General features: G+C 41.4%; 1 protein-coding gene across 4 annotated transcripts in view; it reads left to right on the forward strand.

Moving 5' to 3' along the window:
* The window catches only part of LOC116330347 (WD repeat-containing protein 49-like), a 35,383-nt gene extending 22,093 nt beyond the window's left edge, over positions 1-13,290 (forward strand). For 3 of the 4 annotated variants that reach the window (XM_039622460.1, XM_039622461.1, XM_039622462.1), the window contains 5 exons: positions 7,472-7,573; positions 7,793-7,864; positions 9,073-9,263; positions 11,426-11,623; positions 12,437-13,290. In XM_039622460.1, the coding sequence (XP_039478394.1) occupies positions 7,472-7,573; positions 7,793-7,864; positions 9,073-9,263; positions 11,426-11,623; positions 12,437-12,694 (821 nt within the window). In that variant the 3' untranslated portion in view covers positions 12,695-13,290. Of the gene's footprint in view, positions 1-7,471; positions 7,624-7,792; positions 7,865-9,072; positions 9,264-11,425; positions 11,624-12,436 lie in introns of those variants that run through there. The other variant, XM_039622463.1, reaches the window with a different exon arrangement.
* The last annotated feature ends 12,515 nt before the right edge of the window (positions 13,291-25,805 follow it).

The raw sequence follows: 25,805 nt of genomic DNA on the forward strand, positions 1-25,805 counted from the left end.
CCAGTGCACAAAGCTAGGTCCATAAAGGCATGGTTGAATGAACCTGGTGTAGAAGAACTTGACTGGTTTGCACAGAGCCCTGATCTCAAACCCATCAAACACCTCTGAGATGAACTAGAATTACTGCAAGCCAAGCACTTCCCCTCCAGCAGCTGTCTGACCTCACAAATGATCTGGATAAATGGGCTGAGATTCCCACAGATACACTCCCAAATCCTGCAGAAAGCCTCCCCAGAAGAGCGGAAGCTATTAAAGCTCCAAAGGTGGGACGGACTCCACGTTAATGCCTGTGGATTTAGAATGGAACGCCATCAAAGCTCGTGCTGATGTCAGTGTGTAAGTGGTCAAATGCTTTTGTCCCTGTCCCTCACCAAACAAATGCAGGTGCAACAGATTTACAGTTTATAAATAAACTAAGCAACTAACAGTGAAAGAAAAAGATACTGGTCATTGACCAAGAATGTTGACTAGTGACCAACAGTCAGCTATGATGCTTTTTTCTGTGGACAGGCCTAAGACATACAGTAATTAAACAGCATTTTTTTGTATTTGAACGCTGATATTTTTCTGATAAGACACCTAAAACATACATTCACAATTATTAATGGCATAACATGTGGGTTATACAAAGCTGAACCTGCAAAGAGCAGAGGTAGTGAAGGTGGATGAGTTTCTAACCATCCAAAGCCACTCAGTGCACTCACAGAGAGGTAAAGAAGACAGTGCAGACAGGGTGGAGTGGGTGGAGTGAGTGGAGGGTGGATGTAGGGTTTGGAGATGGTGTCACTGCCAAAAAGACAAGAGGATGTGAGCCAGAGGTGGCAGATGTTAAGAATTTCACTCGGAATTCTCATTAATTAATTAATAAAAATCATTAACTGCCTAATCAGTGAATGAATGTTTTTTTAATCTAACCATCAGCATGTGCCACATTAAAACCCACTGTACTGTAACAGTCTGGTTATGCCTAATAAGGGCGACAGCTAATTTAACTTTGAAGTTTTCTAAATCTGCAGAATTGGTGTTTGGATGAATGGTTAGATGATGACATTAAGAAAACTGAAGATTTAATACTGGAGGCTAAGCAATCAACCTGTTCTTACAGGCACTGTTTAAACAGGCTCTGCACTGGTTCATCCAATAAGCTCAAGATCTATTCCCAATAAAAAAGTTACAAGCAGTTCTCTTTTCACATTCTGTTTCTATACTTGTATTTTCTAATTCTGATTCCACGGTTCTCTCTGCCTCTCCCTCCCCGAGTCCTTGGAGAAACAATTACTCAGTACCTCACTGAGGGTAGAACTGTTACACAAAACGTGAAAAAAAAAAAAAAAAAAAGCATTAATAAAACTGAACACTGAAGAACATTTTCCGGCGTTACCATCAGAATGATTTGGCAGCTGATTAGTGCATGGACTCAGCGGCGTGAGCTGCAAATGACTCACACATATGAAATCGGGGTAGTGTCCTAAAATCACACCAGCGCTTATTAAAATGCAGAAACACTGGGCGCCTCTGGCTAATGGAAGAGCAGACGAGAAGCGTTCGTCTTCCAATCACTCTATTTTTCATCCCACTTCTTCGAGTTCATGTGAACTTTTCAAAAACATTTTTTCCAAAGTTTTTGTGCATGATTTTAAAAAAATGCTTCTAAGCTTCTTGTGGACCTTGCAATCCTCCCCTCCCTCCTTGGCGCTTGATCACATCTGCAAAGCTGTCACACTGAGTATCAGCCATCATTAACAGAGAAACCAAGTAGCTGCTCTTTACATGGACAAATACATAGAATTAACGGCTCTGTCATGGTTTTTAGCATGTGAAGACGGCTTGCTTTGAAACGTCAGCATGACCCCTCAGTACTCATCACTTTCTAAGATTTTTTTTTTTTTTTTTTTTGCCTGGGGGATTGAACTGGCAATCCTCCAGCCACTGGTCCACTTGTATAACCCTCAAACTGCAAACACTCTGCACCCAATTTGCCCCAGTATGCTCTTCACTTTGTAAAGTTGTATCACTTTGGCTCACGTATTGAAAGTTCAGCTGCAGTTTACCAGTCTGTGTGAGCAGCGTGCAGACACAAACTGCAGGGCCCCTCTCTGGCCTTCTGAGACAGATCAAGCCCACAGATAAGTACTGAGAGCGATAAAGTGAAGGATGGAGGTGGAAAGGTAGATAAGAGGGGTATTCTCGAAGCTGGAGGGAGAAATGGTTTGGAAGGAAATGAATAGTTGGAGCTAGAACAAAAAGCACGATTCAGGAGCTACTTTGGAAACTTCTTCAAAGTTCACTGTGCAATTTCTTTCCCCGTGCTCAGCCCCCCCCCATCAATTTATTTATTCATTTTTTATCTAATCTCTGTACTTTAGACTACCCACCCCCCCTCCATCTACACATAGCCCCGCATTGCACTGCTCCCTCCACCTCCAATTTAATCCAAAATGCCCAATTTGAATTATGTTTATTAGAACTCTCTCAGTGGAAGCAAGGGCGAAATGAGTGTGTTTCTGCCTTTCGAGCATATATGTGTACGTCTGTGCGTGCATGTTGTACGGCTGCAGGGAGGGTGCTTGTATATTTTAAGAAAAAACTTTGGAAATGTGCGGGCTGAATGCAAATGAGTCACCTCATAAATCACATTTTTTATATTTTGAGCTTCAGTGCTTTAATGTCTAGAAGGAGAAAGCGTTAAGCTGGGGGGAAGAATCAAAAACATAACCTTTGCGACAGCTTTTCGTCATCAGAGGTGCTGGGATATCCACATCTGCTAATATCTTGTCCAAAAAATTCCTAAAATATTGTAATTCATTCCTAACTCCTCCTACATTTTAATATCCTGTGTGTTGCTCTCCTCCCCTGGCCTTTGGGCATATGAAAGGAATGGGAAAAAAACGAATGAAAGGGAGGGGGTAAAGGAAAAAAAGGGTGAATCGCATTGCTATTTCCTGCGTTTCCACACTTATCTACTCACACATTAAAGTAAAAGGTGCATGAGAACTGTGTGCTATTTTCTACATTTCTACATTAATTTTTTTTTTGGTTGCAAATTCTTTCTTTGACAAATCCACCGAGCAAAAAGGCGGCATCTAAAAGCGATGACGCATTAGTTTCAGTTGGCTGCATATTTCTTCGGGGTTGCAGTGAGTAATGCTCTTTTCACATCAAAGCATCGGTGCTGCCAAGTTATGCGCTTGTGCCGCCGAGTGAAGGCAGTGGTGGCATCATGGCCACCAGTGAGAAAAGTCAATTTAAAGTTCTATTTGGCCTCGCACCTGCTTAGGAGACGGTGCACGTGTCTGTGTTTGTGTATATTATTTTTGTGAGTGTGTGTGTGCGCGCGCATGCATCTGTTAGTTTGGGTCTCGAGTTGAATCAAGTTGTAGTAGGAACATTGGGTTGATGGGGGACTGAGGCCTCCTCATCCATATTCAGTGTTTGCTAGGTTCTGCTTGACTTCTCACTCACACACACACACTTGTGCACGCACACACACACACACACACACACACACACACACACACACACACACGCATCTCAGTGCACACAAACACAGCAGGATATATGGGTTCTGTGTATCTCCTTCAGTCATAACCCCCCTTTTCACTTTTCCTTCTTTCCTTGAATCCCTTAATCCTTTGTGAATGAAAAACTTCCAAGCAACCAGGGACCAACTAATCTGAAGTTTGATGAATGGCCAAAATGTTTGCAAATAGAAATAGCAAGCGCAGAAATCAAAGGATGTGATGACAACAATGACATTTTTATTTTTTTTTGAGCAGAGGGGGCTCTTTTTGTGTCTATATATATAAATCTGTTGGGGAGTATTACATTTGTGGGAGAAAAAAGGTAAACAATATTTAATATCACTGATATTAAATCAAGTGATGCCACTTGAGTTGGCATTAACTGAGGCAGAGGAATGGAAGTTCAAAAATGACTCGGTGGAGTCAGAACTTTTTACCACAGACATTGTGCTGGTGGGTTAACTGGAACAGGTTCCATGGACTTCCACCAAAAAAAAGTTGGCACCACAAATTTGCTGGGCCCAAAGCTGATTTTAATAGACATGGGAGGAGCTGCCGCGAGAAATTCACTAATGACTGGCTGATGTACCAGACAGATTCTGTCTGCCATGATTTTCATATCAAGGAAATTACTTGTCAGACCTGTCAAAATGTGAGATCGCTCTCACAAGGCATCCAAGGCAAACTGGCTCCATGCTGGCACTGAGAGCAGTAGCACAGGCTCTGTAATGGTAAAAACTAGCTAAAAACTCATCTGACCTCTGTAGCCATTTGTAGTCTTGAGCTTATTTGCTGAAAATAGAATGAGTATATGTTTGTTTCTGCCAAATCAATCAATCTTTTTAAAACCAAAATCATGTTTTACAATATTGAATAAAAGTTTCGGGCAACCCCTCATTTCTTTATATTTTTGCTCCAAGGACCAAGACTTTCTTGTATTTGTTTAAAGTGGTCTTGAGCAATAGTCCTCCAGGATTTCTGAGGATCTTTTAATAGACTTTAGACTTTGGCTGCTTTTCCATTCATTTTTAGTCCTGTCCTTGTGCTCGACCACATTCAGAGGACTGTTTTGTTTTTTGATCTGATTTATGAATCACTCAAGCCTAAAAAGGCATCAAACCTAAGAGATGAACCAGTGTTGTGTCTACACTTAGACCACTTAACAAAGAATCATTTTAAAATTGTCTTTTGTCTTTGCTACTAGCAACCTGTCACAAAAAACACGTTTTCTTCTGGTTTCTTTAGTTACATCTACAAAGATAACACTGTTTGACAGGCATAAAATCATATTTGTATATGAACAAAGTGATTTCCAAGCAGCTAAAGCTTGGCACAGCTCAACATGGTGTGCAATATGTCCTTCAAAAAATTTGAGGAAACTGGATGAGTAGAGAAGAAAAGAAGCAGTGGCAGGCCTAAAAAACTAACTAGAGCAGATGAAAAGTATCTGAAGGTCATGTCCTTAAGAAATATGAAAGAATCCAGCAAAGACCTGTCACAGGACCTGAGAGATGGATTTGGCTCTTCAGTTTATCATCTACTGTTCACTGAAGCCTCATCAGAAATGGTTTCAATAGAAGGGTGGTAAAGACACCATTCTTAAGAAAGGGAAGCAGGGAGAAAAGGCTGAGGTACGCCAAATTACACAAGAACTGGACTGAAAGTCAGTGGCATGTCTAATGGAATGACAAATCCAAATTTGAAATTTTGGCTACAAATAATCGTCAGTATGTTTGGATAAATGCAGGAGAGACGTAGCACAGTGAGTGCCTACAGCCATCTGTGATACACGTTCTGGGCTCTTTCATGAACAGTTTAGGTAATTAACACCAGTGTTAACTTTGACAGCTATTTCTGATTTGGTTTTAGTCGACTAAATAACATGAATCAACTGTAGACTAAATCTACGACTAAAATCTAATGTATAAAAGTTTGTTGAGAATTTCTCCACACACTTTACAAAGCATCTAATTTGGGAGCTTCCCCCTTCCTGTTTCTTGGCGGCAGATCAAATGTGCTCATCTAACCATACGGACTACCGATCAGTTCACTCACTTCCAAACTCAGCCCATTTTTATGCAAAACTTATTTAGTTCTGATTAGTTCTCATTTTAATTTGCTGACAATGAGTGTCAATACATTTCGATCTATACATTTCAATGTATTAAAAGCATACCTGGATAGAAAAGGACACAGTTAAGCTCTATCAGTCTCCCCAGAGCCCGGACCTCAACATTAGTGAAGCAGTGTAGATCATGTTGACAGTGAACGGAACAAAAGGCAGACGACATCCAAAGAAGAGCTTTGAATGTCCTTTAAGAAGCCTGGAGAACTATTCCTCAAGACTCCTTAAAGAAATGACAAGAAAGCTGCCTGAGAGATTTAGGGTTGTGTTGAAGAATAAAGGTGGTCATAACAAATACTGACTTTCAGCATTTGACAGTTTGCATACATTTTAATAAATCACCACCCATTTCCCATTTTCTGAGCAAAATATAAGCAACAAAGGGTGACTAGAAGTTTTTGCACAGAACTGCACGTCTGCCAGTCACTGCTGCTTTTACTAACTCTGACACTGCAGCCAGAAGTATAATAGTACAAAAGTATAGAGCTGCAGTTCAGACTACAGGTGTTACATCTATTCTTGATACTACGGTACATCTACTACCATCACTGCTGCTCCTATTAACGCTACTCTGCTGCTAATGGAGCGAAGCCTGTAAGCAACGTTAGACAGACAACTCATTCTCCTCCAGTAATATCCCAAACACAGCCCTTCCATTTGATGATCCATTTAAGCAAACTCTTTTTGCCACCACTGGGAGTTCAGGCTGTGTTGCAGAATAAAGGTGGTCATACCAAAAACTGACTTTTGAGTTTGTTAAAATGACAAACCGTGCAAACTCTTTTCTTATTATATATTGTATCTCCACCTACGTTTGCACACTTTTCAATAAATCGCTGCAGCTCTTTTTTAGTATAAAGAGATGAGAGATGGCTCAAGACTTTTGCACATTGCTGTGCAGTGATAAATCTGTATAGTACTCTTTTACTATTTTGTGTATGTGCTTCTTTGTATTTCTTGTTATTATCCCCTGTTTAAATATGCACTGTGATGTGTACTCTATGTATGTTGTCAAAATTGTGCAGGCTAAGTGCATCAAAGTGATTTTAAAAATTAATGAGGGGGATTAAAGCATCTACATCTTAAAGCTCAACATTGTGTAGATGATGCAGAAATCTGCTCTCATTCTCTCTGACCCTCTCTGTCTCAGCCGTACACACACACACACACACACACACACACACACACACACACACACAGGACATGATAAAAGTCACTTGAAATACAGAAGCTGGCCCTGGGCTGCATGAATAATGCAGCAGACTGGCACTCTCATAAACTTTATACCTCCTATTGCTCACACACACTCACCTCCCATAGCCAACACACTCCTCACACATCTCATTAAGTCCTGCTGTTGGACTGTTGAGCGACCTGATGAGATTCCTGCCGTTTTTGACAAACACATTGCCTTGCATGTGCTCTTGCTTATATATAATGTAGATTACTTCAAAAGCACTTCTTCTTGCAGTAAAAGTTAGGGGTTGAGTGTTGGAACAGATGGTAGCTGGGGACAGATGTTGAACTTTATCTTTAGAGAAGTTTTTAGTGGCCAGCTTGCATGATTCAGCAGCAAGATAAGAAAGTAAGTGTGTGTTGATAAAAAGTTTTCTTTTGTGTGTGTGTGTGTGTGTGTGTGTGTGTGTGTGTGTGTGTATAGTCTTTGTATTTCTTTTACCGTGAAGAGACTTGGTAAACACAAGAACTTGTAAAGCACAGGCGGTGAAGTTTACTATATACTGCCATGAAGCAAAGTACAGTTTTTAGAAGGGTTTTTTTCTCTGTGTTCTTCCTCTGTGTTTTGTCCCTCTTCTGATGTGAGCAGGAAGCTACCATGGCGAGATCATAGTGTGGAACAGCAGCACAGAAAAAGCTTTGAGGAAACTGTGGCCACATGACGAAGGGGAAGACTGCAAGAAGCAGCAAGGTGCCACTTTCAACGACAGCAGCTGCAAACACATTCAAACCGTCTGTTCTGTAATTATTATTAGATGTTAATTCTTCCAAAAATCTTTAAAAGAAGAAGAAATTAAGTTAATGTTTTTCGCCTGTTCCAGTTTGCTTTTTCTTCTGTTCCTCATTCTCAACTCTGACACTCTGGGTTGCTTCCCCACTTCTCACTTCTCAACGTGCTTTTGAATGACAGAGGACTCGGACAGCTGCGATGCCATCACCAGACTGTTCTTCATTCCAGGACGCGCATCTGTAACAACTGCAGGTATAGATTGTGGACTCTTTAAAGTGTTATTTAAAGTAAGTCCTAAAAGATGTGGGAGGCTGTATGTTTGTGTAACACTGTGGGGCAGCCTCGGCTCAGTATTAAATGTCAGCTGAGAGAGAGTGGAGAGAAAACTATTTTCACCCAAACAAATTCCATATTTTGACTTTTCTAACTTTTCTCCTAACAATAAAACTATCGCATTCACAAATCAGCTAATTTCACCTTCTTGTTGTGAGCCTCTTTAAGCATGCTTGCTGTAAAAGTGTTGTAGTTAGACGTGCCTGCAAAACCCAAGAGCGGAAGCTGATGCAAACAATGAAGTTACTTTAAAGGCGTTCTACATTTTAAAATGCCAGATCTGCTGAATATATGGCCTTGCATTTATTTTTTTATTTTTTTCAAGGATGTTTTACACAGATTGTGTGTCTGGTGTTTACATATTTCAAATACAGTAAGGCTGTGTGGAAATATTGTACAGCATCTGCACATCACTGATCCTTTGATGTAGCAAGTTTTCCAAATTTGTAACTACTTTCCTGCCAAAGTTTACTTTCCTGTATTTATTTTAAAAATTCCCTGGTCCCTTAACTTTTTAAAATCCATTTAGATTTATTCTCTCTGTTAAGTAGCTGCTGCATCTTTGAGCTGTAGCTGCTAGGTGCTTTAAAAACAAAAAAACATGATCGGCCTCTGTGCCTGCTGCTGCTGCTCGGGCTTGCTGTAGCAATGAGGTATGTGGCTCTGTTGATGATGTTAGTGGAGCAGTTTTTTCTATGGGTTGCCAGATCCATGGAGGACTAAACAAAGGAAGCCCTGGCCGTGTTTACTATTGACAAAAAAATCTCACTGTCAGTCAGAACTTGTACAGATTTCTTACTAATTCAACTATTTCAGTGCTTAATGAAATATGTTGCTGATCTTTTTTTTTCTTTTTTCAGTATCATGGATGTTTGAGATTCACACTTAGCAACAGTACAAGCATTTTTAATCCATAATTGATTTTGTAGGTAGGCCAGATTACGTTTTAGACCACATGGGTACACTCTAACTGACTTATTGTAACTCTGTTTGACATTCTCCTATTGATGCTTGTGCTATTGCTACCACAGCATGCGTTTTCTTTTTCAAATCTAGTCTAAACACACGTCTGAAATAACTGATGCCTCTGGTTATTGCAGCCATTTCTATTTCTGCATTTCCATCAGGCGCTGCAGATTTGGTGTCCTGCGGGGGTTCAGGTACGGTCAGGCTCTGGAGCACCCAGCGCGGTCGTCTGGTAGGACAGTTCACGGCCCACGAAGGGGAACTGGGATCTATTGTAATGGCTGTCAGTCCCTGTGGAGAATATTTAACCACAGCTGACAGGAAAGGGACAGTCAAGATATGGGACGTGAAGGTGGGTTTGTGCACATTCGTGTATATTGTGGTGTTTAAAAAAACAAAAAGGAGTAAAAAAGAGAAAATGACGGAGACTGATGAAAACAGAGCCCGAGGGTGGGACAGAGATCAAGAGGCAGACTTTAATAGACAGTGAAGAAAGAGTGGACCCTGGATATTTCCATTAAATCCAAGCGTGTTGTTCACTCTGAAAATGACAGCCCTGTCTGTCATTGCGATGTCTCAGCAGCTTGCTGGAGTACAGTGAAGACAGTCAATCATTTAGAAAATCTCCCCTGATGGATTAGCGGAGAGAGGTAATGCCTCCATCCTCTTTGGGGTTTTTTAAAAAATATTATTTTAAAGCAGTAGAGGCCATTAGAAATGGATGAGATTTGTAATTGCTTCCTTTTTTAAACAAAAGATATTGTTTTTGTAGACCACCTCGATTAGAAGAGGAGTGATGAGGAGTCATCATTTACATCATCAGTAAAGTCGTCCACGTCCACTGAGATTCAATTCATCACACGAGAATGTCCCATGCGTTTGGTCACTGAAGAGTTTTTCGTACCTCAGAGAGGCCTTTCGACTTTTTGACTCTTGTTATGAAGACTTGGATCGTGCCGTCAGTATGAAGCACAGCTGCATCACTGTCATGCTCATAATCGCAGTAAAAGAACACCCTCTCGGGTATTATTGCCACAATATTCAGAGCTCAACTCTCTGTCACAGTTTATAAGGGGATGAATTCAGATGGGTACGTCTCAATTGGCTTCCAGTTTAATTTATGGAGATTTATGTATATATAGTTGAAGCTGGGCAATCTCAGTGCTCTGGTGGAAATCCTGTCCCTTCGGCTAGTTTCGAGCGCACTTCAGAATCAGCTGGATAACTAACATGATTGCACAGTATAGAGTCGTGCGCCCAGACACTTCTCAGGTCAGTCGCAGGTGTCACCTTAAAATGATGTGCAACTTAGTTAAATAAGTTAAATGAAACTAAAGTAGGTGTGGAATAAAAATGAATAAACTGAAAATAAATGTTTTGTGCTTAAATTGTAACTCTTAACACTGAACTTGTAGTTATTAGGTACCCTCAGTGTTATCTTATAGTAACACATGAAACTCCTCCTATCTGAAAAGGTTCTTATCTATAAATAATAATGTAATGATAATGTTGCCTAGCAACCACCTAAGAATGGATAAAATGATCAGTTTGTAGCCTTTATGCAGTATCAACACTTTATAAAAGCATTTCATTTCAATTTCAACAGACCAAATATAAATGATTAAAATACCAAACTATGATTCACCAGGTGTATAAACTGTAACTTATAAGTTACAGTTAACAGGTTATAAGTTTAGAGGTTTCATTTACTCTGCAAAATTAAAAAGACAAAGCAGTAAAGGTCAGAAATTGATTAAAAATGTACTTCATCTGCTTTAAGATGCCAATAGAGGCATGCATGGCCAGCTAGGTTAATACCAACATTGGAAGTGCTAACTGGGCCAAAGAGGACATCATTAGCTGATATGATTTCGTGGGTTATACAGGTTATGGTGGAAAAGTCCCCCATTTACAGTGGGATCTCACTTTCATTGTACACTCCAACTGTGGCAGCTCTGTCATTAAAAAGTTTACTCTTCAGGAGCCCCAGCTAAACATAGCCCTAAGTCTTTCTTTGAAAAAAGCATTTGTCTCACTCTGTGTTATCTATATTAAGCAAAAATATTCACAACACAAATCATCTCCAGAAAGTCAGATCTTTCAAGAATTTTACTGCACTGTAATATTAGCACTAACTAGCTTTTCTGCAGTGCAATATCAAGGATTTTCCTTTATTTCAGGCTTCTACATAAATCATCAGCTCGTGAGGATTCTGGCAATTTCCATAGAACGCACAACACACTTCTCGCTCTTGGCATACCATAGTCACCTATTGTGTGCTAAATACAGTTTTATATGAATTAACTACCTCAATCTTTTAGTCATTTTTTATGTCGCCCTCCAAAATCTATGGTCACCAATAAAACACACAAGAAGCGGTAATGAGAGTGGTAAATCTGCCACTGTTGCCATTGTAACCTGCTGTGTGATTTGAGAAAACAGAAAGCTTAGCAACGGTAACTATGGGTGGCAAGGCTCAGCGGTTGTGTAATGATCTGTTCCTCTGTCCCTCAGTATTATTGCCTCACTCCAGGTGAAGGAGTCAACAAAGAACTCCCAAAACTGCTGTCTAGTTTCCATCCACACCTCGATCACGTGACTCACCTGGAGATGTGTTTACATGGCGATAAGCTCCTCCTCCTGTCAGCATCGTCAGACTGCAGTCTGGCTCTCAGTTACCTGCCTGGAGAGACCGTCGGTTTGTTCGGACAGGTAAACAAATGCACACAAGTGCAGCGCCTTGGGTTACGCAACACAACCTGCAAGTGTGTAATAAAGAGTTTGTCGGATGAAGATATTGTTCAGTGACACAGTGGCAGGCTAACGGCCTTATACCCTGACATTTGAAATGTAGAGATGTTCAGAAGGGCTCTGATAAAGCCTAACCTCCCTCTCTGCAGCGTGCTGGTGGTTGTTAGCATCCAGTTGACAAAATGAATGTGAAACCTAGCATCAAGCCATGGTTAGGCGTGTGTGTCAAAAGAGACTCATGTGAAGTTAGCCTGGGGCGGTGTCTGCTGAGTGTTGCTTCATTTCAGTTTGCCTCAGGCCCACACACTCATTCAGTCGCACACACATTCACACAAATTCACTCCTATGATTTCATAAGAACACAAAGAACTGCATAGATGCATGAAAGCTAATATACATTTACAGGCTCTCTACATTAAATTTCATGGTATGGAAATACGCTGCTTTCCCTAATATGTTTTTAAGGCAATAGAAAAAATTCAGTGCATAGTTCGTGTTGCTTTTTATATTTTAAGAGGTATTGTGTTACATTTTATTAATTCACAAAGATAACATTGTTCAGTAGTTATCAGGTTCTGCAAATAATACATATAATTTTACAGCCATGAGAAAATACAGACAATAACACAATTAATAATAGTAATCCTGCAAACTCTAGTGTCAAAATCCAGATGACTCCTATCAATTCAGTGGAAAAGTCTTGGGGCTGCAAGGTCATCTTGCAACACAACACACTCGAATATTCTGCTCACCAGTGCTGTGCCTGATCTGTAGAGTGATCCTTGGTGTTTGGAGAGACCTGGAACTCCGCAGCCACAACAGGAAACGGAGCGGGACCAGAGTGACCGAGGAAGGCAAAAAAACACCGGACTAGAAGGGATGAGATCACCTCTGGCAAGCAGCGAGACTAATGTTAACCAAGGACACGACTCTCCTGCAGAGCGGGGACAACTGTGGATAAAGGATCAGAAAATGGCCAAAAGAGACAGAAGAGAAACTAAAGTGGTTACAAGAGGAACTTTATTTAGCTGATAATTTGAGTTCTACGTGTTTACAGTTTTGTTATTCCTGGATTGGATAAGTACTTAAGAGAATGAAACTTTAAAAAAAATACACTGTAATGGTTTCGCTAAAGAAAATACAATGTTGTGTGTCGAATGAGTAGAAGAAAAGTAAAAAAAAATTGAATTGCTGCTTTTTGGCATTTTATTTTTATCATTTAGGATTGTGTAGTGTGTGACAGTAAGTCGTCATGAATGCGTTTCATATCTGCAAAGAATGAAAGCATTTAAATTGCTCCCAGTTATGTGATTTTTATCTCTAATTGTGCCTAGAAAAAAAGTACTTCGTAAGATTACAGTAATTATTTTGAGCATTTACTGGTGTTCTCAGAGTCACTCTTCCATTCATTGCCAATGCAGATTTTTAGGCTTTATGTATTTGACACCATACTTTGATTTTCCCGTTGTTCTGAGTCTTCTAATCAAAAGTTCATGTCACTAATGCAGATGGGACCGACCTGGGGATGATTGCTTGTGTGAAATCAGGAAATCCATCCATCAGTCCATGCATCAATGACTGACGATGTAACCGCTGAACGAAACCTTAAAGATGTTGCTGAGTGGATATGTTTTTTGCCTCATTTTGCAGTGCATATATTAATCATGTCTGTGTGTACAGTTTTTCACCCAGAAGCAGGCAGTTCATTAGTAACTGGCAGTAAACAAGGATAGAAGAGATGGCTCCCATCCTCTGCCTGTCTGGCCATTCTCTGGGGCACTTGTTCTTCTACAGCTTTTTACTTCTTTGTTCCTGAGTTTTGGGAAATTTTGTAGGGCAGCACAGCACATAGTACTGTCACCTCACAGAAAGAAAGGGCCTTTTGGAGTGGAGTTGCGCATGCATTGCTCTTTTGCCCTATGACAATCCCCCCAACCCTGAACTGGATAAGTGGAAGAGGATGGAGGGAAAGAAAGAAGAAATTAATTATGCAGTTTTTTGTTGTGAATGTATCTTGCACCTTAAAGCCTTTGCACGACCACCAGACTGAAAGCCTGTGTGCTTGAGATGCAGGCGCGTAACAGAGCAGAACCAGTCTTTAAGCTTGTGTTAAGGTAAATGCTCATCCCACATTGCTTTGTTACTGAAGGTCAATCGCCAGCAGACAGTCCAGACTCCGGGTACCTAAATATCCCACTAATGAAATTACCATGCTGTCATATGTGAATCAGTGGTATCCTTTGCTCTCTGGTATGTACTTTAGTAGCTTGCATTGAAGTAGAGAAAATTAAACCTGGGACATTGCCCACTCTGTGCCAGCTGTTATTTCACCCATCATCGAATCTCATTGACTTTCATTGCTCTCTGGCTGCCACGAAATACTTCCTGTGTGGACGCCCCTTAAGAATCCTTAAGATGCTGCTCTTTAAGTCACAAAATAGCATCAGCAGGTAACAGTGTGTCTGACCAAAAGTATAAAGCTCTGTTAAAGCCATGGTTAGTACAATTTATATGGTTTCTGTGAATCCATCCATCCACCCATTCATCTTCTTCCACTTATCCAATTTAGGTAGCCGATCACAGCTGTCATTGAGTGAGAGGAGGCATACACCCTGGACAGGTCGCCAGTCTGTAACAGGGCTAACACAAAGAGACAGACAACCATTTACACCGATTCACATCAATTTATAGCAACCAGTTAACCTAAAAAGCTTTGGCCTTTGGACTGCAGGGGAAAGCTGGAGTACATGGAGAGAACCCACAAAGGCGCAGGGAGACAGAGAGGCCTCAGGCGGCTGGTGGATTAAAACCCAGGTGCTGTGAGGTGACTAATGTCAAGAGTTTATTAGAGGTCAGTTGAAGCAGTTTCACAGGGACATGTGTAATATTTAGATCTAATGAGAGAATGAAACCGATTACAATGTTTTTAATTCTTATAAGTTCACAAATGATAATTTTATGACCAAGAGAATGTAAGCAATCAGAAGAATGATATATTATTAATCCACAGTGGAATAGTTTCTGCAGGATAATTAAAAGGTGGAGATGAGAGAGAAGTTAAGGGTCTGCCTAAGCTCAAGGGCAAGTCAAATGACAAAGGACTCCACGTTTTAAAAGGATGAGAACGCCCCCCTCAAAAACCAAAAAACTTGAAAAGTGTGAAACTGTAGGAAAAGTGTCCAGTATGACTGGGAATCAATACTTGCTGTGTGAAGCTGCGTGTTTGTAAGAAAGTGTGTCTGTGTGTGTGTGTGTACAGTACTGAGCTCATCAGAAAAGTTTGTGTGGTTGATTTGGTGGAAGAGCCAATTGGCAAGTCTTAACTGGGCTACCATCCAGCTACTGGGCATGAGGTGAGGAGAGGGAATGGCTTCACTCCATCACCAGCTGAGTGTGTGCGTGTGTGTGTGTGCGCGCGCGTGTCTAAATAGCCTCAGTCCATCAGAGAACCCATTCAGCAGTGAGCGAGAGTGTCAGGTCTGTTCCGCTCACTCCATCACCGCGTGCATGTGTGTGTTTGCGAGCAATACAGGAGTCATGGATATTGATGGAGTCGGGCGCTCAGTCTAATCTTTGCGGCAACACAAAGTACTCGGGTATCCACAGGAGAAATAAAACACGGTGCCTCCCCCCCGACACACTCAAGGAGGAAAGTGCAGGATTTATTCTTTGTGCTTTTACGAAGCCATAAAGATCACTTGAAATTATAACAAACCGGATTAAAAGAGTGAATATTCAGAGCCGGTCTAATAGCCAAACCAGGTTGTGAAATTTCAGTGTCGTTAAATTTAGTACCAACTTCGCAAACGTGCACGCGCGGGCAAACACGTGCACATGCACACACACAATGCGGAGGTGGAAAAGCAATTACAAGGAGGCAGGTTGATTTTGATTTTAATTGGGAGCCCTCGCTGTGAGTTCCACCTGTTATTGTCGGTAGCCAGCAACCGTAAATGTGGCGCTGTCAGTCCTGCATAACTCGTTCACTGAGTTTAATCGAAATTACTGTGGCCTAATCACCAGTTCCACCTCCAACTTTTTTTAATTAATTAGTTGACCAGTTTTAGTGCGAGATAGTTAATGGTAGTAACATGAGTTTTATTATGAGCGTGACTGAATATCGACACTTCACCGTTAAGCTAATATACAGCTAATATACGACAAAAATAGTGCATGTAATCGTGTTTTCACAGTTAAACTGGAGGCTGCCAGCTTCATTTCATGTCCACTGTGCATATTTACATTAGCATCATCTTCCTCATCCTTGTCATTATCCCCCCCTGCCCCCTCCAAACTCACCACATCTCTAACTGATGATTGATTCTAATAAAGGAGCAAGAGTTCATTATTATTACACACACACACACACACGCGCGCGCGCATTTACGCATTTTGGATAGTCGGAAATAGAAACAAAATGCACCCGAATGCAGTCGCGCACTTAAAGACGCCGTGCTACATTACAGCCACCCCCCCTTCGTCTTCATCTGCAATTCAAAATAGGTCCAGCGTGCAAATGATGTGTGCTCAAAAAAATCCCAATTAATTTTACTCAGTGTGTGTAAAATATGGGGCCACTGCACAAGTGTTCTGTGTTGAAAGAGTGGAGTTAAATTACTAGGAAGTGGGCTGATGATGCTGGCCTGCCACTGCATACCCCTGAGCGTATGGCAGTGTTAGCATTTCAAATTGAGTTACACGCTAAACAAGCAAAGCAGTGTGCCAGTGCTAACTCATCTGTTTATAGCAGGGCTTGCCTTGTTTGTTCTCTTTATGTCTGTGTGTGTTTGGGTATAGATGAGTGTGTATGTGTGTATCTGCTTCTGATTCTTTGTCTTAGTAATATGAAATCAAATTACATTCTTCTATATGCGTGTGTGTGTGTATTAGAGAAAGTGTGTGGAGGTTTCTGTGTGTCCTTTTCTCTGTTCCTCTTTTTCAGGAGTTTGTCTATGGGGCTAAACACTCATCATGTAAATCAGTGAGCTATTAGGGGAGCTGGCTCCTCTTTCCTCTGCTTTCTTATGAAGATGAATAAGAACCAAGCCAGTGATAAAGGAGAGGAGAGGAAATGAAATGAACTCTGTGATTAAAGTGCTCTGCTATTTGGGCCTCTTGGTGCAGTATGCTTATCTTACATGTGTGTGTGTGTGTGTGTGTGTGTGCATGTTCACATAATTTGCATGCCTTTCAGCTCCAGCTTATTTTAATTTAGTAGTTTCAGTCATTTGGTTGTTTTTTCCCCCTTTTTTTAAGCTGACGTTTAAGTTGTGAAGACATCCGGCACATGCACTGAAGTGCGTGCGTGAATCTTCATACATTGTGCCGTCATGCAAAAGTTCCTGCAAGTTGTGAAACCATTAAACTGCTATTCCGCAAGATCCATCATATATTGGCTTCAGAGAATGAACTTCACCTATATGAGGTCTTAAGTGACTTATGGTTATTGCAAATGTACAGTTTATTATATGCACGAGTGCACGTACACATGCATGTATATGACTTTAATTGGCCTGAAGCACCCAGGCTTGTAATATTGCCTTATCTGTTTCATGCTGCCTAAATCTCTGTTCATATACTTTTTTTTTTTTTTAAAGATAACTTCATTTGTATGTATGAGTTTAGTGGCAGGTGAATTAGTTTGGTGCTGCTTGCACATTGCAGCTCAGGTTGCCTGATTGCAGCATAATTACCATAAATCAAATTTACATTTGTCATGTAATTTAGTTCTCATTTTGGTATTGCCTAGTTAATTTTAGCGTCCACCACGAATAAGATTTATTGTCATACAGATTAATAATTGGAACACACACACGCACGCACACACGCGTGTTGGTCCCCCGAATGTGTCAGGGGAGTTATCATAATAATTGTGAGTGTAACTATTTAACAATTAAGATGCAGTATACAGTATCACTCCTCATTTTTCTTTATACAGCTCCACACTCCTTCATTAGTTTGTGTCGCACTTTCCACAGTTTTGCAACTTGCAGTCATTTGCTGCCGTTTGCAGCTAAGTGTGTGTAACTTTTCCATACAAACTATGAGCAACTGTGCCAGGCTGCCAGCAAACAAAACAGCCATGTGGAGGTTATCAGTGCAGCACCGAATACCTCATTGTGACCGGTTTCACATTAGCGACAGCCAGCAATCTCCTGAAACCACTCCTCACCAACTGGTCGGGGAATACACACTTTCCTGTAGCGACCAGCCGTTGCCTCTGACTGGTCTTTACGCCTGAGTGGGTGTGGCTTTAGCAATTGGTTTCACACCGACTGCCATGAACCACTTGCAGCTTGTTAGGGAATGCACATTTTTCCCGGTGGTTGACAGGTGGTCGCTAACTGGGCTCGAGGCCCGTGTGACTGAGGCCTTACTGAAAGTTAACATGAGCGTGTTGGTCGTGTCTCATTTGTATTGTTTTTGTTTTGTTTAACTGGCTTCAAAATTTGAGGAAAGAACAACAAACAAAGCACCTGTTATTGAAGCAGGCAATAAGATGATTAGATTGCTGTAACTGGCTATGGATGCATTCTGAGCTGAGAAATTATGAATTCAGACAACCCACAGCTCATTTGAATGTGACCTTTTGGGAAAGTGGGAGGAACATGGGGAGAACGTGCAAACTCCACTCGGGCCAGATGGTGGATTCAAACCCTGCACATTCTCGCTGTGAGGGAGCAGCGCTAACCATCTTGCCACTCTGCTGCCCTGATTCAAGCTCATTATTGTCATTTTTAATAATTATTGCTGCTATTTTTTATTTGTTTATTTATTTTTTACATCAGCTGACCTTTGATAAAACCAGCTGTGGGGTCCTGAGGTGCACAGCACAATATTAGCAAAATATATTTGTGACTCTGACACCCCAAGATGCCACTAATAACCCACTCGCCTCCCTTGTCGGGTTCCTCGTAACATTTATTGAGGATGTTGCCTGAGTGCGTTTTTAATTGCATTTTAAGCACCGCCGCACTTGTAAAGATGCAAATGGCTGGATATCGTTTTTTTATGAGAGCGAACCGAGCGAAGGAAATGGCAGAAAAACAGAGAGTGAAGTTTTACCACGCTACAGGCTATTCAGCCCGTTCTAGCATGTTGTGTCCAAGAACGACAGCATCATGAATTATTCAGAATGCCGTTGCATGCTGCCTTACTGTCCTCTTGAGAGGAGAAACACGTGGGGCTGTGGTCAGTGTGTCCATGCATGCTTCATGTTTAGTGCTGCAAATTAAAGCTGAGCCATTCTTCGAAGACAGGAAGCCAAAACACAAGATTTAGATGAAAACCATCTATCACTGTGCTTTAGGAAACTCAGCCCAAAGGAGCCGGATTTAAGTGTTTTCTGTGCATACTTGTGCATCCGTGCATCTTGACTAAATCAGTGCAGGAACATTTGACTTGGAGCAGGATGATGCATGCTATCAGAATGCTAAGCAGCACTTTTAAACAGTCTTAATGTTGCGAAGTTGTACAGCAATAAATTCAGTTTGACACTGTGCACTGCTTCCCTGGGCTAAGGCTGCCACTGATGAACAGGTATACGCAGACTTTGGGTGTAAATACTGTTGCCCTCGCTTGCGAGTGCAGGTTTCTTCTCCACTTTATCTCCCCTGCTCTGTCCATCTGTAGCAGAGGGAAGGGATAAGGAGAGAGGAAGATGAAAGAAAGGAAGGAGAGAATTCGTGTAGATTGGGGGAAAAAAAGGACAAAGGAAATTAAAAAAGAGAAATCGAAGGAAACAAGTAAAGGAGAGGCCAACGCGAAGGGAAGCAAGGGGCCAAAGAACTGACAAGAGGATGAAAAGAAGAGTAGACAGAATCAGTAGATGAAGAGAGGAAGCGGGCAAGAGTTCAGTGGTGATAGAAATGGATAAAATATAGAGGTAAAGGAGATGTGAAAGTGCAGGGTTTGGACAGAAGTGCAAAAGAGAAATTGAAGATAAACAGCAGGAAAGATATGGAATAGGTGAGGGAAGTGTGAGGCGGTGAGATGACTAGACAACAGAGGATAAGAACAGTAAAGGTGAAGAAGAGAAATCTGTCACATCCACTTGAAGTTCATATCATGCTCCCGGTTTCCGGGTTAACCTAATCCACATCAGCTCGAAAACCTCCACAGCAACCTTCACATGTCTGTTGTCTTCAACTCATTTTTCCGTCTTTTTTTTCCCTCTTTATTTTTGTCTCTCCACAAGACACGGCTTTGAGCTTCTTATCTAGCATGCTGAAACACTTTCAAACATCTTTCCAGTTGGTGCGAATGCTAAATTGGTCCCAATGGTTGCGGATGATCAAAAATATAAAAGATTCAAAGTTCTTAAAAAACTGCGGTTACATAGCCTGGAAGCTGCTGCGTTTGATGCTGATGTCTGTGCTCACATCACCGAGCAGTCTATATAATATTAATCCTGATAAGCTGCACAATGTAAAGGTAAGGAGCTGCGTGCACGTAGTATAACTGTAGTGCCTGAATTCTTTGCACACACATAAGTAGTCTGCATGCAAACAGCCAGCAGTAAAGGTGTCACACAGTTTAGGCAGTTCAGAGTGGAGAATATGACATTAATATTCATATATAACTATTCTAGTACCACAGCAATACGGCACAGTTCTCCTTAAGGTCACAGCAAGCTCTTCAAAGCAAATGGATTTGTAAGTACTATTTCATAAAGCTCTTTAAAAAGCCTGTTTGTGTGTGTGTGTGTGTGTGTGTGTGCACTCACGCACTCCATATTGTCCTTTCTGAATAATAAAACCCTTTAACCGAGCAACTCCCGTGTGGATATCTATAGAATAACTCATCTGAAACTGGAGAAACAGACATGCTCTACGCACATTTAAACTGCTGTGGGCTGCTGGCTTAACTCCCTTCCTTTGCTATAGGCTCTTCCAGCACGGTCGCTCCCTTGTGTGTTAGCCCAGAACCTGGTGTGACAGTTTGGCCCCATGGTTACGTCCCCATAGCTGATATCCTCTAATAATCTTCCTCCCACTTCCATTCAGCCATTAACTGGAAGCACGAGTCTGTCATGAATGTGTGCGCGTGTGTATCTGTGTGTGTGTGTGTAGCGATAGAGATAAGAGGAGCGAACGTGTTGTGTGACGGCACGTAAGACTAATCACAAATATGCAGTATTCACAGATTTTAACTGGGATTTAAATTTTTTATATGACTGAAATATTGAAGCCCCTCCACCTGCCTGCAGCATATATATTCTCCAACCTCTCCTCATCTCCTGCTCAAGGTTTTTTTTGGTTTTTTTAAAATTCTGGACAGGTCTTCAGATTTCTCTTTATATATCTCTTTAACCCCATCCCACCCCCACCCCATCTCCTTCCTCATGTGCCTTCACTCCTCCCTGTCCTCTTTCTTCCCTCCATATCCCGTCTATCATCGCTGCCTTCCGTGACTTAAGTAATCTCTCTCTTTACTGTGTCCACCCATTCTCTCTCATCTTCTATCCATCATTTCAATCTATTCTCTTGCTGCAGCTTGTTTCATTCTCTCTGTTCCTATCAGCCCCCCTACCCGGCACCTTTTTTCTCCTCCTCTCTCCCTTGTCCATACATCTGTTGCCCTCTCTCTCTCTCTCTCACACACACACACCTTCTTTCTGTCTCTCTCCATCGCGCCCTCTCTCGCTGTCTGTTCTTCCATGAAATTAAAGCGCTCTAAGCTGCTGTTTAATCAGAGCCTGTTTGGGAAAGTGCTGCGATGACAGAAACCGTCCATCCCCAAGTGCTGTGTCTATGTATGCATGTGTGTGCTACATACTGTATGTGTGTGTGTGCGTGCGCGTCTTCGTGAACATAATTCCAGATAATAAATAAAGATGAAAAGCAGAAGGATGCGTGTGTCTGAATTCCAGCCGGGTTTGTTTGGGTGAACGTGTATGTGTGGCGAAAGATATGTGCTTAGATGGCCGTTAATCCATAAATAATCAGCATTAGCAGGTGGTGTAGCCTGATAAAGGGATGATTAACTAAAAATCAGGTAGTATGTTTACTGTGTGGGTTGAATAAATGATCAACAAAGCCAATTAAATACAATTCCACAGTGCAAAACAGCAGTTAACAGTAGTTGACTGATTTACATGGATGATATGAGGAGGGAAAAAAGCCAAAAGGATGGTGCCTGGGAGGAAGGAGTGCAATGAATGACTTCACTGACTGCAATGCACTTTAATGTTCCTTAAAGATTTCTGGGAAAATGAACAGAACATGGTTAATAAAGACTGATACCACTGTTGACTGTTAATTGTAACCAGGAGGTAACCGGCACAGCTTAGCATGGCGATTGGTAGGCGGCAGCAGCTAACCACAAACAAAATCGTTGCCGCTTCTTTAAAGTGCAAAAAGGTTTGCAGGTTTTTTGGAACTTGCAATTGTACATTTTGCAACTTCTACTGCAATTAATTATAAGCAGCCAACGTATGAATAATGAACCTTGTCAGCCAAGAAATACTTCCACTATGCAGTTCTATCCTAAATACAAAAAATGTTGTTTTTACAGTTTTGTTTCCTTATAGCTTAAACTTACAGGGTAAAATGTGTAAAACAGTGGGGCCAGAGGCACTAGTCAGTGGATTTGGAGACTCTGAAGAGAGCCAGGATAGCTATTACCCCCTGCTTTCAGTCTTTGCATTAATCTTAGCTAAAGCCTTCTGTGCTGTTGGCTCAGATAAACTGCAGGGATGGGATAGGTGTGTTCACATTGTGTTTATGCAAGTCTTTGCATTTCAAAAAAATATCTTTAGAAGCATCTACAGTGGACCGAATGTTCACAAGCATTACAAAATGTGCAAAACCGGTAAAAAAATGGATGGGAACAAACAGCTGCATCAAACAGACAGACAATACATTAGTCACATGCTGTTGCTATGTGGATACATATCGTCTCACCATAGTTATGCAAAGGGGCACAGCTAGCCACCGAGGCGTGGGGGCAGGCATACATGATCAACATGTTTCTTGCTGGTCACCCACGTCATGTGTGATTTCTTTCTTTCCAAAAACAGAGTGCTGCACCTTTCCTCTCAACAAAGCACTTTGCAAGACAGGACAAAATGAAACATTATCAACATGATTGCGACAAACACATTTTGGCAAACAAATGTCATGTCGTTTGTGATATATACGCAGCCCCCTTTCCCAGAACAATCTGTGTGTGCTTCCTGAGAGTGGTGAACACTCCCCTCCCCAGCCCGCAGTCAACACGCTCAGTATATAAAATCACAATGATAGCTGTGAGAGAGCCAACAGCCATTCTTCATAACTATGTTCCAATCAATCCGGGATGTGTTCCACACACGACCTGGAGATGGCAGTGGAGTTACAGCTCAGTGATGGACTGCTGGGATTGTGTGCGTGTGCTTATGCTCAGGTGTGTGCTTGTGGCTGCAAAAATACGCTGGTGTGTGATAAAGAGAGAGAGTGAGAGAGAGAGAGGGTGCACAGGAGCGATCAAGCGGGAAAAAAACACCAGTGAAAGGAATTTTACCTGTGCTCCCACGCACATTGTTTTACAGACATTGGAGGGGAAAAATTGTCTATTCTAAATCTTGTTCATGCCACCATTTGTCTCTATAATCCATGGCAGAACAATAGGCTGATGTGATCAAACAGTATCAGCTTGTTCCCTGGTTATTAAACGTCATGTCTGACCCAGATTTCCACACAGCAGTTACTGTCACACTCACTCTTTCCTCGAGTTGGATAGCTATAATAAAATTGAGTAACATAAAAAAGGAATGACACGCAATTTTATTTCACCGTGGCTTTAACAAGGCAGCCAGTGTTACTGTCAAACCTTCTACTCAAACCAAAATTAGTAATTTATCATTGTCCAATAGGGGATTGTGGTTCACTCCATTCCTTCTACTGGCTTTCTAAGCACATGTTTTACCCGGTTGTCTTTGTTTTTTGCCTGCCTGTTATCACCAGTTGCTTTTGATCTTTTTCAGCAGATGTGACTCTTGCTTTTTCCTGACACACCTCTTCTTTTACAGCGTTGCTTTCACTCATGTGGCTCACTTTGACTGCACAGTATCCATACTTTCTGTGCACCAAACATGCAAACGTGACCGTCTGAATATGTGACACACAGCCATCGGCTTTAAGCGGCTTCACGTGATAAAGAGCCACTCACGTGCGTTCCTTGGTGCTCTTCTCTTTTCTATGCCTTCAGGTCCCGCACCTCATCCATCTCCCCCCCTCTCTTCCTCCTTTCCACACTCAACCTCTCAATTTCTCACTTGGCCTTTGCGTCCAGCCCTCTGGCCTCTCTCCCCTCTGCCACGGCTCTCATTACCTCTCTGTGTCTTCCTCAATGACATCTAGTGACTAGCTATCAGATCTTGACACTTTGATACCCTCCTACTGCTCTGTTGTGCTCTTCTTGCTTTCACTCTTTGTCACTCACTCCGTCTCCTCCCCTTTTGTTCTTCCTTTCTAATTTCCTATCGACCTTTCAATCCATACATCCCATCGCTGTATGTTGGTAAAGCTATGCAAGACAAATAGTCTTATTACCTGTTATGGTCACTGAGTGTTTATGGTTCTTAGATAGATACAGCACACTGGTCTAGAGCACACATGCCACATATTTTACCATATTCATATTTCTGAGAGAGAGGGAGACAGTAATTTTCCCATGCACATGCACACACACATACTGCATGGACACTAATCACTCACCCACTGGGACCTTCAGCCGCAGTCACAAGAGGATGAAGACCTCATTATATTCAATATACTGGACTCTCTTCATGATGTCAAGGATCTGCACATGTACTGTATTCCTGTCCATGCTTCTCATATCACTGTGGCCTATAGTGATGGTGCTAATCCTCTTCTGCTGCTCTTGCCTATCTGCCTCCTCCTCATCTAGCCCACGTCTCTTAGATTGGCATGTCCACCGAATAAGTCTCTTCACAGCTGTGGCCTAAAAGGTTTTTTTTTTTTTTTTTTTTCCAGTGATGAGACCCTCAGAAAGAAGGATTCTCATTATTTTCAGAAGTACCTGCTTTTGGATGTTCCACACAACTGTGAGAATAAATGATTGTTTCAACCCTTGAAATAGCTCTTACCAGATGTTAACAATATCTTGGGTTTTAATGATGGAGCTGTGAAATGATGTGAGTTTTATCATAAAATGCAGGATCCTGTCTGCACTTTTGATTGGCTTTGTTTTAAAGTGCAAAATCTCTAAACGAATAGCGTCATTTGCATGTGCAATCAAATATATATGAGTGTTTACTCATATATATTTGATTTACTTTAATACCTGTGTATTCACTGAGAACAACAGGCTGAAGAGTACTTCCCTGCAGAGAAAATCCTGGCGTGTCACTGAGAGAATCTGTTGTAGGAAAAGCAGATCCTGAACCAGCTTGTTGGCGATCCCAAACCTTGAATTCCAACACTTCTCCAACCTTTGCCTCAAGATTATGTTACTCATCCAGTTGTAAAAACACCTGTGAACATTCAATAGTAATAGTATTGAGTCCAACGCATTTCATAGCCCATGAGAGAATATAATACATTCTGTGGACAGACAAGACAATAGTTGGACTTTTATAAAAGGTTTGAGTCCTGTTACATCTGTGTAAAACTTCACCAGGAACATCACACCAACAGTCAAGCATGGTGGTGTTTGTGTGATAACATTTTCAGTTATACGAGTAAATGATAGTATGTGACATACACTCACCATCCTTTATATTATAGGTACACCTTTTAAACTGCTAATGGAAGAAACTGATTTTCCCAACAGCTATCTCTGTGGTTTACAGACAATAGTCTGAAAATGAGAAAATGTCCAGTGACTGGCAGTTCTCCGAAGAGTTGAAAAAAATGCTTTAACCCGATAGCAAGGCAACAGTAACTCAAATAACCACTTGTTACAATTGAGATATGCAGAACGGCATCTCTGAATGCATACGTTTTGAAATAGACAGACCACAGGAGCAGAAGACCACTGGGTGGCATTCCTGTCAGCTAAAAACAGAAAACTGAGGCTTAAACTCACTCACCAAATCTGGAAATTAGCAAGAGATTGGAAAACTACTGCCTGGCCTGATAAGCCTTGATTTCTCCTGGGATATTTCGATGGTAGGGTCCAAAGTTTTTGTAAACAGCAT

Source organism: Oreochromis aureus, linkage group 14 (genome assembly GCF_013358895.1).
Source record: "Oreochromis aureus strain Israel breed Guangdong linkage group 14, ZZ_aureus, whole genome shotgun sequence".
Taxonomy (NCBI): domain Eukaryota; kingdom Metazoa; phylum Chordata; class Actinopteri; order Cichliformes; family Cichlidae; genus Oreochromis; species Oreochromis aureus.